We start from the raw sequence: 20194 nt of genomic DNA, 5'->3' as shown, positions 1-20194 counted from the left end.
CCTGATTCAGTGCACAGAGCTTGGTTCCTTGCAACTGAGCCTCAGTGCTGCTCAACCAGAAACACCCCTGGAAATGCTGACAAAAGGCAACTGTGCTGCTCATTAGCACATTTATAGGATTACAAAACATTCCCAGCTCTATCTCCCCTCCTTGGTTCTCTCAGCAGCCTGGAATGGAGGAGCAGGTCCATCAGTTGGTCTCACAGCAGGTGCCCAATCCAAGTGTGCTGCTGCTGTGTTCAAACTCCACTTTCTGCCCTCTGAAAGGTGCAGCTGTCCTCAGGGCAGCAGAAATGTCTGTCTTGGAGATTATCAATCAGCACTGAAGCTGCTCCTTCCACTGCTTTGGAAATCTGCTTGGGGAATTGAGGGTCCCCAAGGGATGGAATATTCTGTCAGGGCTACTGGTAACATACAGAACTCAGTGCAAGACTAAGAGGTCACAGCAATTCTTACACTAAAGCTAGAAACAAATCCAAATTTTACAGGATCCTTCACCTACAAGAACTAGGTTTTGAAGGTACAAGGTTTGCATTGATAATTCAGAAAAGTGATGCAGCATTTAGGTCTCCTTATGGGGGAAAAGTAGGCTGCAAGAACTCATTTAGAAATGCATTGCACAGAAAGTGAAGCTCATAAGACTGTGGCTTTTACTATTCTTAAAAAAAAAAAAAAAATCCAGCTTCAAAGAAGAAACTGGAGGCACTGGAGGAGAGCCAAAAAAGTCATACTCAAGTATGGAATATATTAAAAAGAGCTGAATCTGGGATAGAAAAAAATAATATTCCTCTGGGGTTTTTTTGTTTTGGTGATTTTTGTTGGGGTTTTTTTAAGCATTAAATTGCTTGGCACTGATATACCCATCTAAACAGTTGGGATAAGGAAGTTTCCCATCAAAACTTGACCAGCACATTTTAGTACATTGCCTTTTATATATTCTTAATCCTGTTCAAAAATGAAAACTCCTTTAAAAATAGAAATGGAAATGACAATTAAAAGCATAGAATCAATTAGATTTTAAGTGTGATAGCTGGAAGAATATAATAATAAACTATTTATTACATATCCAGGACATAATAATAAATTTTCTTATTTTTATTCTTATTTAATATTGCAGCCTTCACTTTGCTCCCTTCAGAAGCAGCATTTTTTAAAATCTGTAATTTTAGGATAAGCTCACTAAAAGTAGTTTTTGAATAATAATTTTAATAATTATTTTTTAAGGGCCTACTTGTTTAGAGGATTTAATGTGAAGTGTATCAGCTGAAGTAGGACTCTGACACTTGAGTGTCCTTGTGGAGCTGTCTCTGTGTTATTTAGGAGCACCAGCACTAACAGAAGCTATGAGTCATCCAGGCTGTGATTCCACAGTGTATTTCTCCTGTTGGCAAAGCTGACTTAAGCAGTTCCTAGCAGCACCTCTCTGTCTTAGCAGCTCATTTATTTTATTCACCTTGCCCTGAGCCCTTCATTTTAATCCTTTGTTTGTGCCAATACACAGGTTTGCCACTCTCCAAGGTGAAGCAGACTGGAGAAATGATCTGTTTTAAATAGCTGTACAAACCCTCCTCACACATTTTGGCAGATAGATTCCTAGCTCAGAGTAGCCCTGATCAGAATAATCAAGAATTCTACTGATTAGGGTGCCTACAACCAGGTTGGGGTGAAGAACAGGAGAGAGCAGGGAATGTTTTTGTTCAGCTTTACCTCCAAGAGAACCATTTGTAAAATTGTGATCTTAGAGATTTTATCTTTGATACAAACATCCATCCTCACAATCCTGTGGTGTCAAAACCTTACTGGCCCAGGGCTCTTCTGTGTGCTTCAGGAATGGGGGCAACAAGCAGGCAGCAGCTCATGCTCACTTCACAAAGGGCAGAACCCCAGCCTTAAATGGGCACTGGCTGGCAAGAACTGAGCTTGACAGGATGGAACAGCTGGGGCAGGACAGCAGGAGGGCTGAAGGGATCAGAGCTGAGATGAAATGGGTCCTTCTCCAAAGGGTCTTGTACTGCAGAAATGTCCTACACATGACCAGCTCTCAGAAATCAAAGTTAACCCTTCTGACACTGTCACCAGGTTATCCACAAAGACCTGTGATAAGCAGCTTTTCTCTTGCTCCACTGATGTCTCAAGGTTCCAAGTGTAACATGTCAAGAATTCAAAAAAAGCTCAATTTCCACTTACATTGTGTAACAAAGTAAATGTATCTACAAGATTCCAGTAAAGTTTTCAAATTGAAAAAATTCTTTAAAATCTGACCTCTGTGAGTTTCTTATTCCCTCACTGTGGATTAACCCTTTGCTTTTCTCACACAGCAGCTATATTTTAAAGGAAATGCAGTCTCAAGGACAGTAGCATTTTTTTCAAAACTATCATGCTGCTTGGTTCTACAAAAATACCAAGGAATAGATGATTGAGGTTGCCAAAACCAAGTTATAAATGTGTACAGGAATGCATCCTCACACAAGGATTGTTACAGATATTTTGAAAGCAGCTGCTTACAGTTAGAGAAGAATTTCTTGATAATACTCTCAAAGATTTCCATAGGAGGAAGCAGCACTGACAATGTTGCTTTACTCCTTAGTACAAAGATATTCATAATACTACCAGACTATTTAAATGTCCTGGATTCCACAATTAAAATGTTTAGGAATTTGAAATTTGGTCATCTGTGAACAATTCTGGTACAAAATACCTTGTAAGTAATACACTAACCAGTTAGAAACTATCCCATAGTTCTTTGTTGCACACAGTAAAAAGCAATTTGAGGGCACAGTTGCAACACATTGAGGCTCTACTACTTTTTTGGGATAGCAGGGGCAAAGAATAAAATGAGAAAAGATTATTCTGAGTACTGCAATATCTTACCGATCCTTCAGCCAGTCCTTAACAAAAGGAATGGAAAACAATTCTGTGAATGACTCATCTTTCCTCTTTGGATTCTTGCTAAAGAAAAAGGAAAACAACTCATATTAATTTAAATTTCAGCTCTTCAATTTGCAAATTAGTGCCTTGGAATCACTGAACATACTTAGTAGCAAAAAACATGATTAACTTACTTGTATAACCACTCAGTTAGGAAATCAGAGGGAATAAATTTGGTTCTTTTTCCCTAAAGATAGAAGATAGTTTCAAATTATTTATTATCTTTGGATTGGTCATATGTTTAAGCTAAATTGACTGCTTTTATTAAATAAAATATACAGTACATTACTCTGTCTACTCTTTATTGCTACTGCCAACAGTCAGAGGCTCAGCCAAAATTTTAGAAATTTTGTGGAATGATTTCAAGACAAACTATGAATGAGAAAATTCTACATATATTATCTTGATATTTGCTGCAGTATATCTAGAACAAAGATCTATGAATGGTGTTCTAAGAGACAATGTCATTGTGAAGAAATTAACAGAACTCACTCATATATTAAAATATGTTGTAAATTCCTTACCATTTTGTTTAAAGTTCTATTATCATACTCAATATACTTCACTTCTTCCAAAACACAAAAGGAACATTGATTTGATGTTGTTTCCTCCTGATGGAACCATCCTGAAGATGTGAATGCACACAGACAGAGTATTGTACAGCTGCTCTGATCAAATCATCTGCTGGGTGGTCCAGAAAGGAAAGCAAAACCAAAGGAAGGCTCTTGTCTGTCCCCAGAAACCATGGGCATTACTGAGAAGCAAGTAAGAACCTGGAGCTTCACAGCAAAACATTTGTGCCCTTTGCTCCCAACAGAGAATTTTGCAGAAGGTTTTGCAGCAGGTTATCCTTAGGGCCTTGTACAGCCAATACCACAGCCAGCCATTCAGAACCTGGATTTTGATAAGGCCAGAATGGTTAGGAAATCCCTTTTTTTTTAAGGATTTCCTCTCCACATTCCATCTTGACAGGCTGAATGTATGAATGAGTACAGGTGCTCATTCTGCTTATCACAAAGTGCAGTAACCATAATGTGGAGAACAGAACACAGAGTTCTGGTTGGAGTAACAGAAGAGCTTGATCAATACCTTCAGAATCTCTCTGGGATGTTCTGGATGCTCACAGCCACAAAATCCCAAAAGACACTGAGCCCCTGCAGCCCCAGGGCACCAAGAGCTTCCTGACAATAGCAGCCATTGGGTTAAAAGCAGCTGAGCTCCCATCCCAACACTCACCCTGTCAAGCAGGAGATTCAGCTCCAATAATTGCTTCTCAGGAAAACAATTCACACTGGTCAAATGCTTTTGTGAAAATGTTTAGTATCATAAAAGAGGCTGAAGTCTTGATTAATATGTAAGAAGTTGAGATACTACTACCACTTGCTAAAGAAAATACAATAAACATGTAATTGAAAATCTAATGCATGGAAAATGACTTTATTCTATGCATTATCCTCAGATGTGAACAGAGAGGCAGGAAAAATTCCTCTACATGGAATCATTCTTTCAGTTTATGGCATATGCCATGATCTGGGGTCAGGCACAGGTGAAGTGGAAGAGGAGCATGGTGAGAGGAGCAGACTGCCCAGGGAAGAACACAGGGCACTCCTGTGGCTGGGGGATGACAAGTGTGGAGTTCAGTGCTGGACTGCAGGGCAGCCCTGCAGGATACCCAGGAAAACCCTTCATTTTCTAAGAGAATCTTACCCTTGGTAGAAATACAGCCTGACTCTAACACACACAAAGGCAGAAGGACAGAAGATGAGATCTCAATAAAAGATTTATTAATCCTGAGCCTTTATGATCTATTTTGTGACATCCAGAGCTTTGGGGTTCAGGTAGGGCACCACTGAGTGCTTGGCTGGGAAGAAACACAGCTCCTCATGCAGCTTTCACATTTATGTAAATAACAAATTCTGTTCCAGGAGGAAAACACCTAAACTTCCAGAGAGCAATGCCTTCACTGCAGAGCCTTCTGTGAGTCACTTCAGATGTTAAATGGCCAAATCTTGACATGCACAGAATCCTAAACAAACAGTCTGATCATCTCTGCACAGCTACTCTCAATCACAGGATGAAAACAGGTCCCATTACTCAGGGAATTGTTTCAGAGAATAAATTCTACACTTTGACAACAAAATTCAGTTTAATCTAGCAGTTGTAATTTAATCTGTTTTAAGTCAATTGCTTTTCCTTTGCAATGGGAAAAAAATTATCAGAACAGGGTTGTCAAAACAGCCATCACCAAAGGAATCAAGCTCATCTTGTTTTATCCTTGTTAGAGGCAGTGAACTTAGCAGACAGGAATTCAGTCAAGCTGAATATTTTTTACTTTCTTTTCTTTGCCAGGAAACAGTTTATTTTGCTAGTGAATTAAATCATTAGTTGCACAGCAGTCAACATGTATAAAGGGAAAAAGTTACATAAATTGACCTGCCTTTGACACATTCCTCCTATGCTGTATGAATCCAGATAAAAAACAGGAAATATCTGCACAATATGCATTGTTAACCTGCAGATGCATTTATAAACTGTTTATATTCAGATTTAATTTTCCATTTTTCTGTTAAAATATGATGTGCTTGGTAATAATGATGAAAATATACTGGTGATCAGAAGATGGCAAAGTCATTAGGAAAGCTTCTTCCATTCCCTTTCCCTGATCTATCATAATTTTAAATATAATATATTTCATTACAGAGCCTGATACAGCTTCCTCCTTCTGTGATAGTTGACTAAAAAGAAAAGTCAGTTATTCTAATAAAAACATTTATACATTGTTCAGTTTAATGTTGAAAAATGAATGCATTAGTCACTTCTCATGAGAGAAAAGATTTAAGAAAATAGTATTCACCCTGTAGGCATTTGACAGCAGATGGGATAAAACACAGGAGAACTTATGGTAGGGAAAAAAAAATCAGTGAGGGAATACACTGGGCAACCTAATAGGTTTCTTTCATCTCTAATTTAAAAATGAAGCTTCTGCAAACTGTTCTCATATTTATGTCAGTTTGAAGTCTGCAGCTGGTTTTTCTAGGCTTTAACTCTTCAGATTTTTTGAATGCATCACATAATGCAAGAGAGCCTATTTTAAATTAAATATGTAAGTGGCTATGTTTCTTTATCACCTTTCAAAAAAGATTTTCCTACACAAGTTTCTGTTTCCAGCACAACCATTTCCCTTTCCTGATTTTCCATGTGATTCCTCCTCTCCAGACATGGATGCTCCTTCTCTGGTCTCTTCCTTGAATTCCTCTGTTGGCCCCAGGATCTGATCTTCCTTAACACAATTCCAATTGCTAAAAACCTCTCCTATTTAACTTTCCCTTCTCATTCATCTTAATTTCCCTTCAAAACATGAACCTTTTAGTCCCTCTCATCACAATCCCACTCCTCATTGTCCCTCAGCACATCCTCTCTCTTCTCCTGGCACATTCACTGGTTGCAGTTTGGATATTCCTTTTTCCTTCCAGTGCTTCTTCCATTTATCTTCCACTGCTTTACTCTATGCACTGCCCTTTGCAGGCTTTAATGACTCATGTCTAACCAGAATTCAAACTCCCATCATTCATTATTTCAGTTAACTTAATCATAATTAATCTTCTTCATGTCCTGTTGTCTCGTGAATTCCATGAATCTTTTAAATCTTTGTTGCTCTCTTGTTTTTAGAAGTTGTATTCCAATATGTTTATCACAAGATCCTTTCTCCCTGTTCCTACTTTGTGTTTCTAAGGACTCTGCTTTTGATCCTAAAATTCAGTTCAAGTTATTTCATTAGCCATTTTAACACAAATTATAGCAAATTGTGTTTTTCCCCCTCCAAATCCATATGGAACAACACATTGGTTACCAAACTAAAGGATAACTAAAAGTCATGTATTTATGTCAGATAAGGAAACAGAATGTGCAAGTGCAAGCACCTGGACAGCAATGGAAAAGAACACAAATATTCAATTACATGGCAAGCACAAAGAGCTATTGTTTTCCTAGTTATTATTCAAAAGGAGGAAGAAATGAGGTCAAAGTGGAAAACTAGCACCTGACATCAGCTTGCTTTCCTAAGCTTGGCTCCCCAGTAGCAGGGCAGCTCTTCACACAAGTGTTTCCTATAATCTGAACTCATTTTTATCAGGTTTCTATACATTAGAAAATAATCACTTACAGACAAAGTAACCTTAGATTTGTTCTGAGTTTGAAACAGAAATATTTCTAAGAATTTTAATATTTTAAAAATATTCTTGTATTTAAGTTTGCTGCCTTCTGAAATAGCTAACATCTATCAAAGACTGTATTTTAAACCATTTGTAGGACATGCCTTTCTCCTAAAGGATACAAGCTTCCAAAAAAAAAAAAAAAAAAAAGAATCAATATAGATTTTATTAAAAGTGTGATGAATAATATCTATGTTCAATCTGTTCTTGGCTAGGTAATGGAAATGTGATGGCAGGAATGACAGACAGATGTCATGCCAATGAACCATTTTTCTATTTCACCTGTATTCATCACAGCTTATAGATACAAATACTTACCTGCAAATCCATCAGTTTATAGACACACACAAACTTTGTGAAGACAGAAAAATTTCAAATAACTGGTATTAAATATGCAGGTTTGGATCTGAAATTCTAGTGGATTTTTAAGCATTCCCTATAGACTATGAGGAATGTCTCTCCACACATACACTGAAAACAAATTTATAAAAACACATGTAGCAAGCAATTACTTTTAAATCTGCATTTTATAAGTTCATTCATGCTGGATACCCTGTCTTCCAGTTAAATAGAATTTACAAAGAAAAACAAGTTAAAACAGAAAATTTATTGCAATGCCAGACCAGCAAAAAAAATTGAGTCATAAAGTAAAATTCAAGTTCTGTACATCACCCTCAAATGAGTGAAATGGATTAATCTGAAAGCAAGTCTGTTCCTCTAACACACAACACTATTTAGGGAAGATACAATCAGATATTTAAGGAGGATTTGTAGAGAGCTAGAGGTTCTCATAATGATCAGGTTCATGTAGAATGTAACCTGTTCTGAATTACTGGAGAAAATAACATTTCAAACCAGATCCAAAACAACCCATGATGTGTTATATCATATTATTGTGTTGGTGTTCTTGCAAAAGACCAAATTTTTAAAAAAACCCTGCCTGTGAAATAAAAGGCTGTAGCTTCCTGCCAGTGATTTGAAATGAAAACTACAAACTAACCTCAAAACACTTCTCCTTCTCTGCTTCATGCAGAAGTGCAGCCAGGCCAGGTAAGAGCACTGGGAATATGTAAAACTCCAAATATTCTCGAGTAGAACCTGAGCAAAACAGGAGAGCCTTCACTTAGAGCTGAGCACTTGGATTTCACACAAACACAACCAAACAAAGGTGCACTAACACTGCAAACCCAGAGTGCCCCAGAGATGTCAGATTGAGTTTTCAGTGAATAACCTCAGACACCAGAAGCAGTTCAGGCACAGAAGTGAAAAGCTCTGGGAATTCATTTACCCTGACAGGAAGAAATTGGCCTGTGCTGAACTCAGTGCTGCTGCAGTTGGACCACTTGGGTATCTCTTGCCCTTTACAATCTGCATTAGCAGAATTTCTAGACAGAGGAAAAACCAAAGGGTATATTTTAGTGGTGCTGTGATTTCTTTGTCACAACTGCTTCATACTTGCAGATCTTTCAGAGATTTTAACATGACTTCATATATGCAACTTTCCCCCTCTCAGGCAGGTCTGGGTTGGCACCTCTCTCCATTCAAATATTAAGAGATAAGAGTGTTCTCTTCTGGCAACACAGCTGAAACTGAATTTATTCTCAGCTTTATACCTTTACTTGGCTCATATACTGCCAGAAAATGTTCATAATTGGGAGGACACTATTTATTTAAAAGCCAAGGGTAACACTGCTTCTGATTTGCACAGGAATTCCAAATGAGCAAGAATTAATGGAAGAGAAGACAAAATGAAGGGCAACACACTGCTGCTTGGTGAATTTATTATAAAGAAGGAGTTGATAAAAGGGGAAGAACAAAACTTCAGAGCTGTTTCCAGTCTCATCTGTAATTAGATGGTAAAGACAGTATTTTGATAGCAGTTTTCAAATTCAATTGTCTATTTAGCCTATTGATCCCAGTTTGGGATATACTTACATTTTTTTGGATCAGGGGGTTCTCCAGAGGGGGTTTCCCCAAGTATGGGAAGCACATATTGGTCTGCAGAGGCAGAAAAATATTGTTCCATAGGTAATGGCTGCAACATTGCTTCTTCCAAGGGCTCCTGTTCCAAATAAATTTATTCTGTCTAAATACCCCAACAGACTAGACAAAAATACACAAAGCAATTCAACAGAAAAAAAAAATTATAAGGTCAGTTAACAATGATGGAATTATAATTTCTAATTCAAATATTGTATTATTTATGTATTTTTCTGAATACTTGAAAATATATAATTACACTTTAAAAACTTCTGCAACTTCCAGCACAGTAAAATCCTCCAAATTTAACAGAATACGATGAGATATCACAATTGTAAAAATATTTTATCCATTGTAAAAAATAGTAATTATTTGGAAATTAATACTGGTAGCTTTTTCTGAATAAGTATTTTCCACTCAGAAGATTAAACATCTCTTTCCTCTAGTTCAGAAGTTCTGACCTTCACCTTTGAAAGAAAATAAACTTTTCCTATTATCATCACCCAAGCTGCTTAAAATGCAAGCAATTATTTGGAATATTACATTCGCTGGTTCAAATAAGTTGTTTGAAAAATAAGTTTTGTTTCATCTTCTGATAGAGTCTAACCTGTGGGTACCTAATTTTCACACTTAGTTGTCTAAAATATATTAAATCCATCTCTGTGCAGATTTTTTACTTGAACTGTACTCACTGATCCTTGTTTTGATTCAGGATCTTGTTTTGTTTCAGGAACATTTGAGAATTGAGGCTGTTCTGCTTCATGCTCTAAAAGTTAAAAATAAAGCACATCTACCAGGAGACCCTAAAAATTTTATTTTCCTCCTAAACCAACATTCTTTTTAAATGTATTTATTTAGGTTTGAAAGAACGAAAGTCAGTATGCAGTAATTGTTTAACATGAAATCTAAGGTTTTAAAACAAGCAAGAACTTTAGAGACTCTTGTCATGTTCTCCCTTGAGCTTTAAGTGCAAGGCTCCCACTGTTCAAAGAACCCTTTATTGGGAAAAGGATTTTTAACCAAAATAATAATTCAAAATATTTCAACACAAGTTAAATGCACATGCTTGCACAGAATTAACTATTGTTTTTACTAGTAGACAAGAGTGCTTTTCAGACTGGATTCCTTTATAAGCAATTAAATCCCACGGACAAGTATTACTGTCTCCACTTAAAAAAAAGAAAAAAAAAAAAAACAACAAACCTACACAAACAAACAAAAACACACAACGAACTAAAAGCTGTACATGACCCTCAAGGATTACTGAGTGAGCCAGGCTAAGAAAAATAAAGGACCAGGACAAGGAACTTGATATGAGAAAAGCAAAGATCCCACAGTACAGAGCACTGAGGCAAAGCCTGTCTGACCCTAGGCTGAAAATGGCCATTTTAATGCAAAATGGATTTTAGTTACCTTGCTGAAAATAATTAAAGTTAGAAGAGACTAGTTATCTGAAACTTGAATAATTGATTGTCTGTCATTTCATGTTTGCTCATCTGGGCTTACAAAGGGAAAAGACAAAACTTGTGAGCAGATCCAAAGGAATACAGACAATGCACCAGAACTCATTCTGTGGAAAACTGGATTATCCCCAGAAATCATTTGTATTGTCATATTACTTCCTCCTTTTGAGACCCCTCCCCACGAAAACGACCCCAAATTTAATTTCAGAAGTCAATCAATGCTTAATTGCTATTCAAGCTAATTACCATAGGAAGCAGGGATGGGAGGGGCTGTTATTATGAATATGTATTTGTTTGAATCCTTTGCCAATAAATAAACTCTGTGATCACCTGTGATTGTGCAGTGTGTATCAGAGGATTTAAACACACACTTTGTAACTTTAAATTGCTAGAGAGTCTTTTGTCTGTCACTGACAGTTGAGTATCGGTAATAGACCAACTCTCTTATTTTGGTAAATCACTTTCCCAGGGCGGTGTGGGCAAACCTGCCACAGCAGAAACACACAGAGTCTGTCTGTCGGGAATTTACCACAATAAAAGCGACACAACGCCCAGAGCAGACACGCTGGTGGCCTCGGGCAGGTGCGGAGCAGGGCGGCTTTGGGCTGAGGGGAGAGGGCGGCCCGGGCCCGAGCGGGGAGCGAGGGGCGGCTGAGGGGCGGCGGGGGCTCGGGGAGGGACCCGTGCCCGGCGGGGTCAGAGCCGCGCAGAGCAGAGCACAGCAGAACCGGACCCAGAACCGGGCCCAGAACCGGAGCCGGTCCGGGGCTCCCACCTGCGCCGCCCCCGGCCCGCGGCCCGCCCGCCGCCATGGCCGCGTCGCGCGCGTTGCCGCGGCAACGGCTCCGGCAGCGCCCGCGCGGGGCGGGGCGCGAGCGCGATCGCTTCCGGGGCGGCGGCGCGCGCTGCACGTGGGCGCGGGAGGTGAGCGCTGCACGGTCCGGTTCGGTTCGGTTCGGTTCGGTTCGGCCCGGTTCGGTTCGGTCCGGTTCGGTTCGGTTCGGTTCGGTTCGGTTCGGTCCGGCCCGGTCCGGCACGGGATGCGCTGGTGGCGGGCCCGGGCGGGACTCGGGCCGCCGCCCCCTGCCCGGTGTGCGGCCCGTGGGCGGGCGCGGTGAGCTGTGCTGGACCGGCTGTTCTTTTGACAGGATCCCCTCCTGACATCTTGTGTGTTTATTTATTACAAACCGAGTAGCAATTACTGTTTCTCAGCAAGGGAGTGCTAAAGGCTTCTCTGTTGTAGCCAATTCGTTGGCATGAGTGTCCTGAGAAAAGATAAAAAATCACAGATGGAAGAAAATCTAAAGTGATAATTAAGGTGCGTTAGAAGGATGTTGCAATGCTGAGTGGGCAGTAGAGTGGTGTGAAGTTCAGTGTTAAGTGAAAAATCACACCCTAATTGTATTTGTTTATATACACACACGGGTGTGTTTTGCTGTTCCAGGTATTTCTGTGAAAATGTTATATTCTGCTGTGAAACACAAAGAGAACCTTGCAAACTAACTAGGACAAGGTACACTCAACAACAGGGTAAAATGAATTGGTCCAGTAAATGTATTTTCTGTATGTGTTTGTATGTCAGTATAGTCTGGTTCCCCATCACAGAAAGCAGACTGAAATTAGGAAGTGTGTCAGGGACAATGGGAGATAAGGAATGGTTTCAGAATAAAGTAAATTAAGACATCGTCTCTTTGGAGCAGTTCACTCACATCTTCATTTCTTTTTTTAGAATGACAATAAAGAAAAAGAGAAAAGAATTTCATGAGGAGCCTGTAAAGAAAAAAGTGAAGACTATCATTAAAATTGAGGAAGATGTTCAAACTGTCATTAAAACTGAGAACAATGGCCATCTCAAGAAAAAGAAAAGGAAAAAGGAAAATTTAAAAGATGAATGTTTACACAAATTGCAACCAAAGGATGGTAAGAAAAACAAGAAGAAGAAGGTTGACTGTGAATTACTCAGAGAAGCTCATTTAGAAAGCTTTGTGAATATGAAAGGTCATCTGGATTTACAACTTCATGAAGAATCAGAGGAACGAATTAAAATACTCAAAAAGAAGAAAAAAAAAGTCCGGTGTAGTTTCTCCTTGGAGAATGACAGTAGTGACATGGAGCTTTCAAATCATCTCACACATGGGACTAAGAAAAAGGAATTGTCTTTAAAAAGAAAGATAAAGGATACTGCTTTGGATATGGAATTGGATGGTGAGGTAAAAAAGAAAAAAAAGAAGAAAGGCAGTTTTTCATTAGAGGACATTCAGGACAGTGAACAAAAACAATCTGCAAAAGTTTGTAAAGACAGCCACAAACACATTGCACAAGAAGCAGTTTTTATGGGTAAAAACTGTGACACAGGTAATGCCCACAATGGTGGGGAGGGTTGTGTGAAAAGAAAGAAGAAGAAGAAAAAGAAAGAGAAAGAGAAGTCTGACTGCTTTTTACCACTGGCAGATAATGAGGATAACATGCAAGTTCCTGGTAGCCCCACTGCATTAAGTGACTTCAGAAAAAGGAAAAAAGATAATTCCTGGGAATTTCCATTGACAAGCAGAGAGGAAGAGGACAAAATTAAGAACTTTGGGAATACCAAAGAGAGGAAGAAGAAGAAGAAAAGAAAAGAAATTTCTTCCTCAGCCTGTGAAGATGTGCCAGACTGCAGTCACAGCATTCCTGAGAAGCATCTCCCAGCACAGCAAGAAGCTGAGCTTGAGGAAGAAGAGCTGTCTGGAAAGAAAGAAGGGAAGAATTTCAAGGATAATAATGAAGTCAGTAAGAAGAAAAAGAAGAAAATTAAGAAGGAGGACGAAACAGCAAATTCAGAAGTTTCTTTAAACAATGACAGTTCCTCTAAAAGCCAAAAAATGCTACTAGAGAGCAATGAAAAGAGCAAAGAGAGTGAACTGGAGAGAGCTCAGTGTGTTACAGGGCATGCTGTAACATTATGCAATAGTAATCCTGTTCTATGTGACAGAAAAATGAAAAAAAGGAAAAAAGTACCAGCACAGGACATGGCTGAAGAACCAGACCCAAAAGCAGATCCAAACAAGATCAAGACAGAATCACCATGGAAAGAGTCACTGGTAAGTTGTGGAGAGCAGCTTTGCACCCTCCTAAGGAACTGAAAACCTTTTGGGCAGTTTTTGGGACCCACAAGGATCAAGTGCAGCTCTTCAGTGCAGGGATCAAAGCTGCAGCCCCAGCACTGGGCTCCAGCTGAGCTGATCTGGGACACTCAGGGGGTGTGTCAGCTGGGAAAATGTAAATATTGGCCCAAAAACAAAGTGGGTTTGTACAGTCCTATGTGCTCAGTTGCTTTTAGCAAAGTGGGAACTCTCTTCATAAAACAGGAGTTTAATACAATGTCATTTCCCCTGAGTAGGTGGTAACTGGCAGCAGGAATTCATCTGTTTATTAGATTTTCCTCAAGCTTTGCTGCTGTCAGTGCTGGAATTAGGTAATGTTAGAAACAAAGGGGAAAGTTAGCCAAAACCTGTTGACTAATTCTGACAAAACTTCCAAGAAAATCCTAGAAATCCTAAGTATAGATTGGGCCAAGAGCATTGAAAGTCACATTCTGATAGAAAAATACTAAAGATATAAACACACAGTGTTAATTAAAACACTAAATCTTTGCAAGAAAATAAATAGACATGAGAACTGTGTAAATTGTAACAGGGATTGTATCCTGAGTGACTGAAATCCCATCCCAGACTCTTGCAGTACTTTCCACTTGTGAGGTAAAATGAACATGGGGAGGAACTGATGAAAAACTTGAAATGCAGAAGTTTTTTCTTTCTCTGATCCAAGTCATGTTTTAAAGCTAAGGGTGCCAAAAGTTAATACCCACATGCCCAAATTCTGGTGTTATCTTTGGGAGTGAAGCTGTGAGATGCTCAGAAAATCAATGGGTATCTATCTGTATTTTGAGCTGCTTAAACTTAACTTTGAAAACAGCACATTGCAAATCACTGGGAGGTTATTTTTATTTCTGTAGGTATTGGGAAGCTGCACTCCAGCTGCTTTCTATCAAGAATTCTGAATGCTTGGCTTATTTAAATGTCAAGCACTAGTGAGGAAGGTATCAGTGAAGATTTTTGTAAGCTAAGGGTTGAGCAGACCATAATGTGAGCTACTTCTCAAGCTTTTGCTTTGTCATGCACTCAAGTGCAGTTTCCACAATTTGTATGGAAATCTGGCAGCTGCCTGGTGCTAATAATTAAATATAGATTCATGTGGAGACCCAGATACAGTTTTTTTTTCACAGGGGTTTGTGAGGGCAGTGTGTGTGCTTATCAGCCATGAGGTGAGCAGATTTTTGGGGCTTTCAAGTTGGATTTCTCCTTTTGACCTTTCAAAAGGATAAGGTGGTTTTATTGCTGGATATATTTTCTAATTAAATTGACATTGCCTTTTTGAGGTTGTTGGGCATTATTTGGATTTTGCAGCTGCTTACATTGTGTAGAGGCAAGATAAGCTCTACAATGACATGGAAACTCTCATGACCAGTTAATATGGAAACCACAGCAAATACCTTGTTGGAGTGGGATGATGCATGTTTTATTCTTCTTTCTCATAGGCAGCTCCTTTAATAATAAAAAACTACTGAAAAGAAAATCTGAAGATTGAGAAGTCTGAGTTAATCAGTTCTAGCTAGTTCTAGTTCCTGACAGGCCAAAAGACATTGCACTAATAAATGAAACTGTGCCATAGTCCTGGAATGTTTTAATCTACAGCATGTCACACACTCTGCATGTCCTGAAAAATCCTGTTGGGCTTGTCCTGCAAGTAAAGGAGCAAATGTAAAGATTGTGGAGTGATACCCCCTTTCTATCAGTGATGTTTTATTTCTCACTGGATGTCACTGCAGTCAGCTGGGGCAGAGTGAGGGCTCAGTTTGCTCTTTGATTTTGCCAGCACAGCCCTGCATGTGACCAGGCTCCTTTTCCTGCCCTTGGGGGCAGCTTGGCACATCTCCACGGGGCAGTTTTTTCCACTCAGCAGTCAGCACTGTGCTGGGAATTAGCAGGGATGGGGGAGCTCCCTCCTTCTGGCTAAAAAGAAAAAATTATTCTGCAGTTGTTTGCAGAATCCTATCAGGATGGTTTACCTGCTTGTTTTAATAGATGTGAAAAGACAGTACCAGGCCACCTAGAAGTAAATTGAGGGTTGTTTTTGGTTTCTTCTTTTTATCCAAGAGCATGAGCTCTCCCTCCTGCAGACAGCATTCTCACATTTTTAACAGTGCATGTGCTTGTGTGTGAGGGCAGTGTATAAAGGCAGCTTTGGAAAATGAGATAAATCATTGATGGCTTTTAATATAATAAAGCCTCCAAAAAGTAACAGCAGGTTCTGCTGACAGAAGTATGTTGCAAATCTTTTCCTTGTCATTTCCTTGGCTGTTTCATGCATGGTTTATTGTGTTGGCTGTAGCAATAGATCTTCCCTTTGGCCACTTTTTCCAGGCTGGTCTAAAGCTTATGGCTCTTATTTACCACCATCCTGGACTTACTCCTTACCCTGTTGTACTGGGTGCCCAAAAAGCTTCTCCAAAATACAGATTTGGAAGAGAAAAGCTGGGGGCAGTGATTTAGGCCCACCTTAAAACCTCTCTGTGAGGTTTATTCCACAGGAAAACACAGATTTAATTGGCATTTTCATCTTAGATCTTATTTCTTCTTGCCCCAAAACAGTACTGTTGATTGCTTAGTGTTTTAACTACTTTTGTGGTCAAAGCTGTGTAAATTCTAATTAACCAGAATGGATAAAAATAACCATACAAGCTTTTTCCTGTCTTACAGGAACATCTAGATGGTGTCATTATTGTCTGTGAAAAGAAAGGAAATTGTGATGAAATTAGCATAGACAAGGTATGCTGTGTCCTAGCTGGGTAAGATCTGAAGCAAGTCAGCATTTAACATATGCATAGAAATTGATACAAAAAAGCTGCTTTGTTGCTTATCTATGTTTAGATTTCCCCAAATAAAGCTTTGTTTAAAATCTGCTTTATGAGTAGGTTAAGTCCAAAATGTACAGCTCCAGTCAATGTCAAAACTAAGTAACTTATTAAGCTAAATACACAATTTTTTTTGCCTCTCATCAATGTTGTCTGCAGTTAAAAAATTAGACTTACCTGATACAGCAAAACACTCATTTAACATCCACTCAAAGATTACAGTTCTCATATGTGTAAGAACCCCATGCAACTTTTAATTGCCCTTACAAAATTCTGAAGATAACTAATTATTATTTCTCTTATTATTTCATTGTGAATTGCCATTTAACACACAGGACATGAGTCTTATGTGTAATTTTTCTGCACACTAGGTGAGGCGACAGGCCCTGCAAGAAGAAATTGATAGAGAATCTGGCAAAACCAAGGCTCTCACCTCCAAAGGGGGACAGGTAATGTGTGAGTTTAGACCTCAGCCTGGTGAAATAGTGTGTGCCAGGGCAGGTTCCTGTAAAAAACACAGTGTTCTGTTCTGTGTGTGGCTCAGGCACAGTGTTCCTTCTGGCTGCAGATTTCAGGTCATGCTGTAAACGAGCTGCAGTGCCAAGAGCCTGAGAGCTGAGCTGAACTCCTTGGCATTGTGCAGTGCTCTAATTCCCATCCTCAGTCCTCAAAAGCAACATTTCCTCTGGTTCCTCTGCAGAATGAGCCATCAAAAATTGCTACAGAAGCATTTTCTGCTTACTGTGAAATAGAAATGTTTTTTGGGCTGTGGATGCAGCAGTCACTGAAGTGTGTGTGATTTCTCACAAAGTCTTGCAGGACTTTGCACACATTCAGCAACAGGGACCCACATGGAAAGGTAAAGGGGGTGGTAAAAATCACCTGTGTGGTGTTTAGAGTCCTCTCATGGCTTCTGCATCTTTCCTCCACCTCTTTGGAAGATTATTTTTGATTTTTTTTTTTTTTTTTTGCATCCTACTCAGCCTGGCTCCTGATAGATTCACAGTAAGGTCGTGGAAACTTGCAGTAGTGCCAGGGGTGAGAAGATTGAGGTGGACAGAAAGCTTTGCTACTAGTTCAGGCTTCTGTTGTTCTGCAGGACTGCCAGGATGCCTGGAAAGCTGGAATATGCCTCAAACAAATGCCAGCAACAACTTCTGTGCATCTGACATAGTGGGAGGGAGTCTGTGTAGCTCTGGAACTACAACTGTCTAATATTCTCTGAAGTCATTGAGAAAAATTACATCCTTGGCAGGAGATCTCAGTTCTTTGGCACTGATCTGTCTCTGTTTAGTAGTATGCAGAAAAATAGAAGCTGTGAAAACTAATTCATCACCTCCACAAAGAGTGAGCTGGAAATTCTTCAGCAAAAGCTGTGTGCAGTGCTGCCAGCAGCTCACTTAAAAACAGAGTTTTGACAAGCCATAATTATATTTGTATCTGTGCAGATGTCTTCCATTGCAAAGGGAGGATTTATATTTATTTATCTGTGTCTTGTGTGTATCTGTGTCACAGACTGGGCTTGTACAGCAGGTTACCTGTGTGCTAGGTCAAAAGGCTGAAGTATTATGGGCAGTTTTCTTTTAATACCAGGTGTTCTGGTCTGTGATAGTGAATGATACTCCAGTTTTGCATTTTTTTACCTTAAAACCCCTGCTGTAGCTTGCCTGCAGTTGGCTAGAATGCTGTGTGTCCTGTTGGCTGTTTGCTGGAGAATGTTTCATGCTAGCTGCAACTGTTCTGTTGGAAGGATTTCAGGCTGACCTAAACATACCACTGAATTCACTTTTTTTTTTTTTTCCCTTTGATGTAGCCAGCTTAGTGTATTTAATTAATATTTTAATTAATATTCTGCCATTTAGTATCATGCCAAATTTTAAAGAAATAATTCGGAGTACAAATCCTGCCAAAAATACTTCTAAATGACTGCATAGCTATAGCTCAATAACAAATATACCTTTTAATAATGGAGCCTGTTCTTAGGTAAGTCAAAAGTTCATGAACTTTGTAAATGCTGGGGTTTTCCACAAACAGCTGAATTCTCTTTTTAGCTGGACATTGCCTCCTCAGAAAGGAGTCTGAATCTGCAGACAGAAGAAAAATCCTGAAGGGGTGATCTAGTTCAGAGAGTACAGTTAAATACAAATACAGTAATACAAAGAACACAGCAAACCATGGGAGTTTGCTCCCAAATTCAGGGCAGATGAGGCTTTAAGAGCACTAGACTAAGTCCTGGTGGACAGAGGAGGCCCTCTGGTTTTACAGCCTTGCAATATTAGCTGTAATTAGTGGGATGAGATTGCCAAAAAGTTTATAAGCCAGATTGAGCAGTGTCCACAATTAACAAAACAGCAGCTCCCTAACTAGAAAAGACAACCCTGCACAGTGCCAGTGCCAGAGGATTCAGTCTGAGAGTTTTCTTAGAATAAGAGAGAAGACAACCCTGCACAGTGCCAGTGCCAGAGGATTCAGTCTGAGAGTTTTCTTAGAATAAGAGATGCTGTCTGGCTCTTGGAGCTGGACTAAGGAGATTCTCAAAGCACATTAACCCCAGGTTCAAATGAAGTGCTGAGGAAGCTGCACTCAGGTCAGTGTTTTACCACATCCCCTGAGAGGTTCTGCCCATGGAGTGACAGCTTCACCCCCCCTGTCAGGCTGTGCTGTTCTCCTGCTGCACAGCCAGAAATTCTTCCTTGGTCTTGGGATTTCTCAGTGTTAACTTTGTTTTGCCTCACAGGATTCCAAGTTTGGACAGTGGAGTACAGCTACTTTTAAAAGTTCTGCAGAGCAAATGAAGTTTTTTAGACTGATGGGTGGCTTTAAAAAGGATTCTGTGCCTTTCCAAAATCCCTCAGCAACTACAAACAAACCCAACATGGCTCTGAACATGGAAGGGCAGGAGAAGTTACAGCAGGCTCTGAAGATGGAGTTTGATAAAGCAATGGACTTGAAGCAACACAGAGGAATTGGTCTTGGATTTCAGCCCACTGCCAACAAAAAAGGATACATAGACAAATATGCATCTAGATCTATAAAATTTGAAGATTAAAACTCAGAAGTAATAAAAAGAGTGAAATTTCTTTTTACCTTCCACATCTTTTTACTTGAAATATAATACCAAAAGGCTGAAGAAACTTGATTTATGAGGTACTTAAAGTACAAGTTTTCAACTGCATCTACCAGTGGAGCTGGGTCCTCACTTCATCCACACAGTTCAGTTCTTGAAACCTTTACCATGTTTTTTCTGCAAGGCAAGAGAGAGCCTCCTTCAGAGACTGAAGATGTGTGCCACACCTGCAATTAGCTGAAATTCAGATTTTTTTTTTTAAATGTTGATTTAATAAACTTACCTATATCTTAAGTGATTCAAAAGGATTTTATTGTTCTGTAAAATGTTCATTTTTTTTTACACTCAGTGGTACAAAATGATGGTGCTTTACTTTGAAGACATGCTAGTCTCAAGTTTGATGAGGGCAAACTTTTAACTTAAAAATCTAACATCTTTATAATATGGGATAGCATTGAACATCCTTTATATCTGAACTATGCTCTGGCAGCTGGATTTTCAATCAGCACCTGTTACCTAAAGATGAAAGTTAAAAAAAAAAGTATTGAAAAGTAGCACAACAGAGCTATTCTTTATGTTTTTTACATTTCTT

General features: G+C 39.3%; 2 protein-coding genes across 5 annotated transcripts in view; one reads left to right on the top strand and one right to left on the bottom strand.

Annotated features, from left to right (window-relative positions):
* Nucleotides 1-11746, bottom strand: part of IQCK (IQ motif containing K) — a gene marked incomplete at its 5' end in the record, with an annotated part of 33773 nt that extends 22027 nt beyond the window's left edge. Inside the window, 7 exons of the mRNA XM_079320885.1 lie at nucleotides 2872-2949; nucleotides 3063-3115; nucleotides 8140-8237; nucleotides 9075-9201; nucleotides 9812-9885; nucleotides 11358-11513; nucleotides 11620-11746. Of these exons, the coding sequence (XP_079177011.1) occupies nucleotides 2872-2949; nucleotides 3063-3115; nucleotides 8140-8237; nucleotides 9075-9201; nucleotides 9812-9885; nucleotides 11358-11513; nucleotides 11620-11746 (713 nt within the window). The remainder of the gene's footprint in view (nucleotides 1-2871; nucleotides 2950-3062; nucleotides 3116-8139; nucleotides 8238-9074; nucleotides 9202-9811; nucleotides 9886-11357; nucleotides 11514-11619) is intronic.
* On the top strand, nucleotides 11435-19896 carry KNOP1 (lysine rich nucleolar protein 1). 4 transcript variants are annotated; one of them, XM_079320652.1, is made up of 5 exons: nucleotides 11435-11506; nucleotides 12312-13662; nucleotides 16381-16449; nucleotides 16907-16984; nucleotides 19273-19896. In XM_079320652.1, exons 2-5 carry the CDS (start codon nucleotides 12313-12315, stop codon nucleotides 19582-19584), a joined length of 1809 nt encoding a protein of 602 aa, XP_079176778.1. In that variant the 5' UTR covers nucleotides 11435-11506; nucleotide 12312; the 3' UTR covers nucleotides 19585-19896. The 4 variants fall into 4 exon arrangements, with proteins under 4 accessions (XP_079176778.1, XP_079176779.1, XP_079176780.1 ...); XM_079320653.1 differs by lacking the exon at nucleotides 11435-11506 and adding an exon at nucleotides 11762-11900; XM_079320654.1 differs by lacking the exon at nucleotides 11435-11506 and adding an exon at nucleotides 12073-12095.
* The last annotated feature ends 298 nt before the right edge of the window (nucleotides 19897-20194 follow it).

The sequence above is a fragment of the Erithacus rubecula genome (assembly GCF_903797595.1).
Source record: "Erithacus rubecula genome assembly, chromosome: 17".
NCBI lineage: Eukaryota > Metazoa > Chordata > Aves > Passeriformes > Muscicapidae > Erithacus > Erithacus rubecula.
This window is presented reverse-complemented; position numbering and strand designations above follow the sequence as displayed.

Bases quoted from the DNA above. Each gene is read 5' to 3' on its own strand.
- KNOP1 (XM_079320651.1), top strand. The intron at 13,663-16,380 runs GTAAGTTGTGGA...CCTGTCTTACAG, and splicing joins CACCATGGAAAGAGTCACTG to GAACATCTAGATGGTGTCAT. The intron at 16,450-16,906 runs GTATGCTGTGTC...TCTGCACACTAG, and splicing joins ATGAAATTAGCATAGACAAG to GTGAGGCGACAGGCCCTGCA.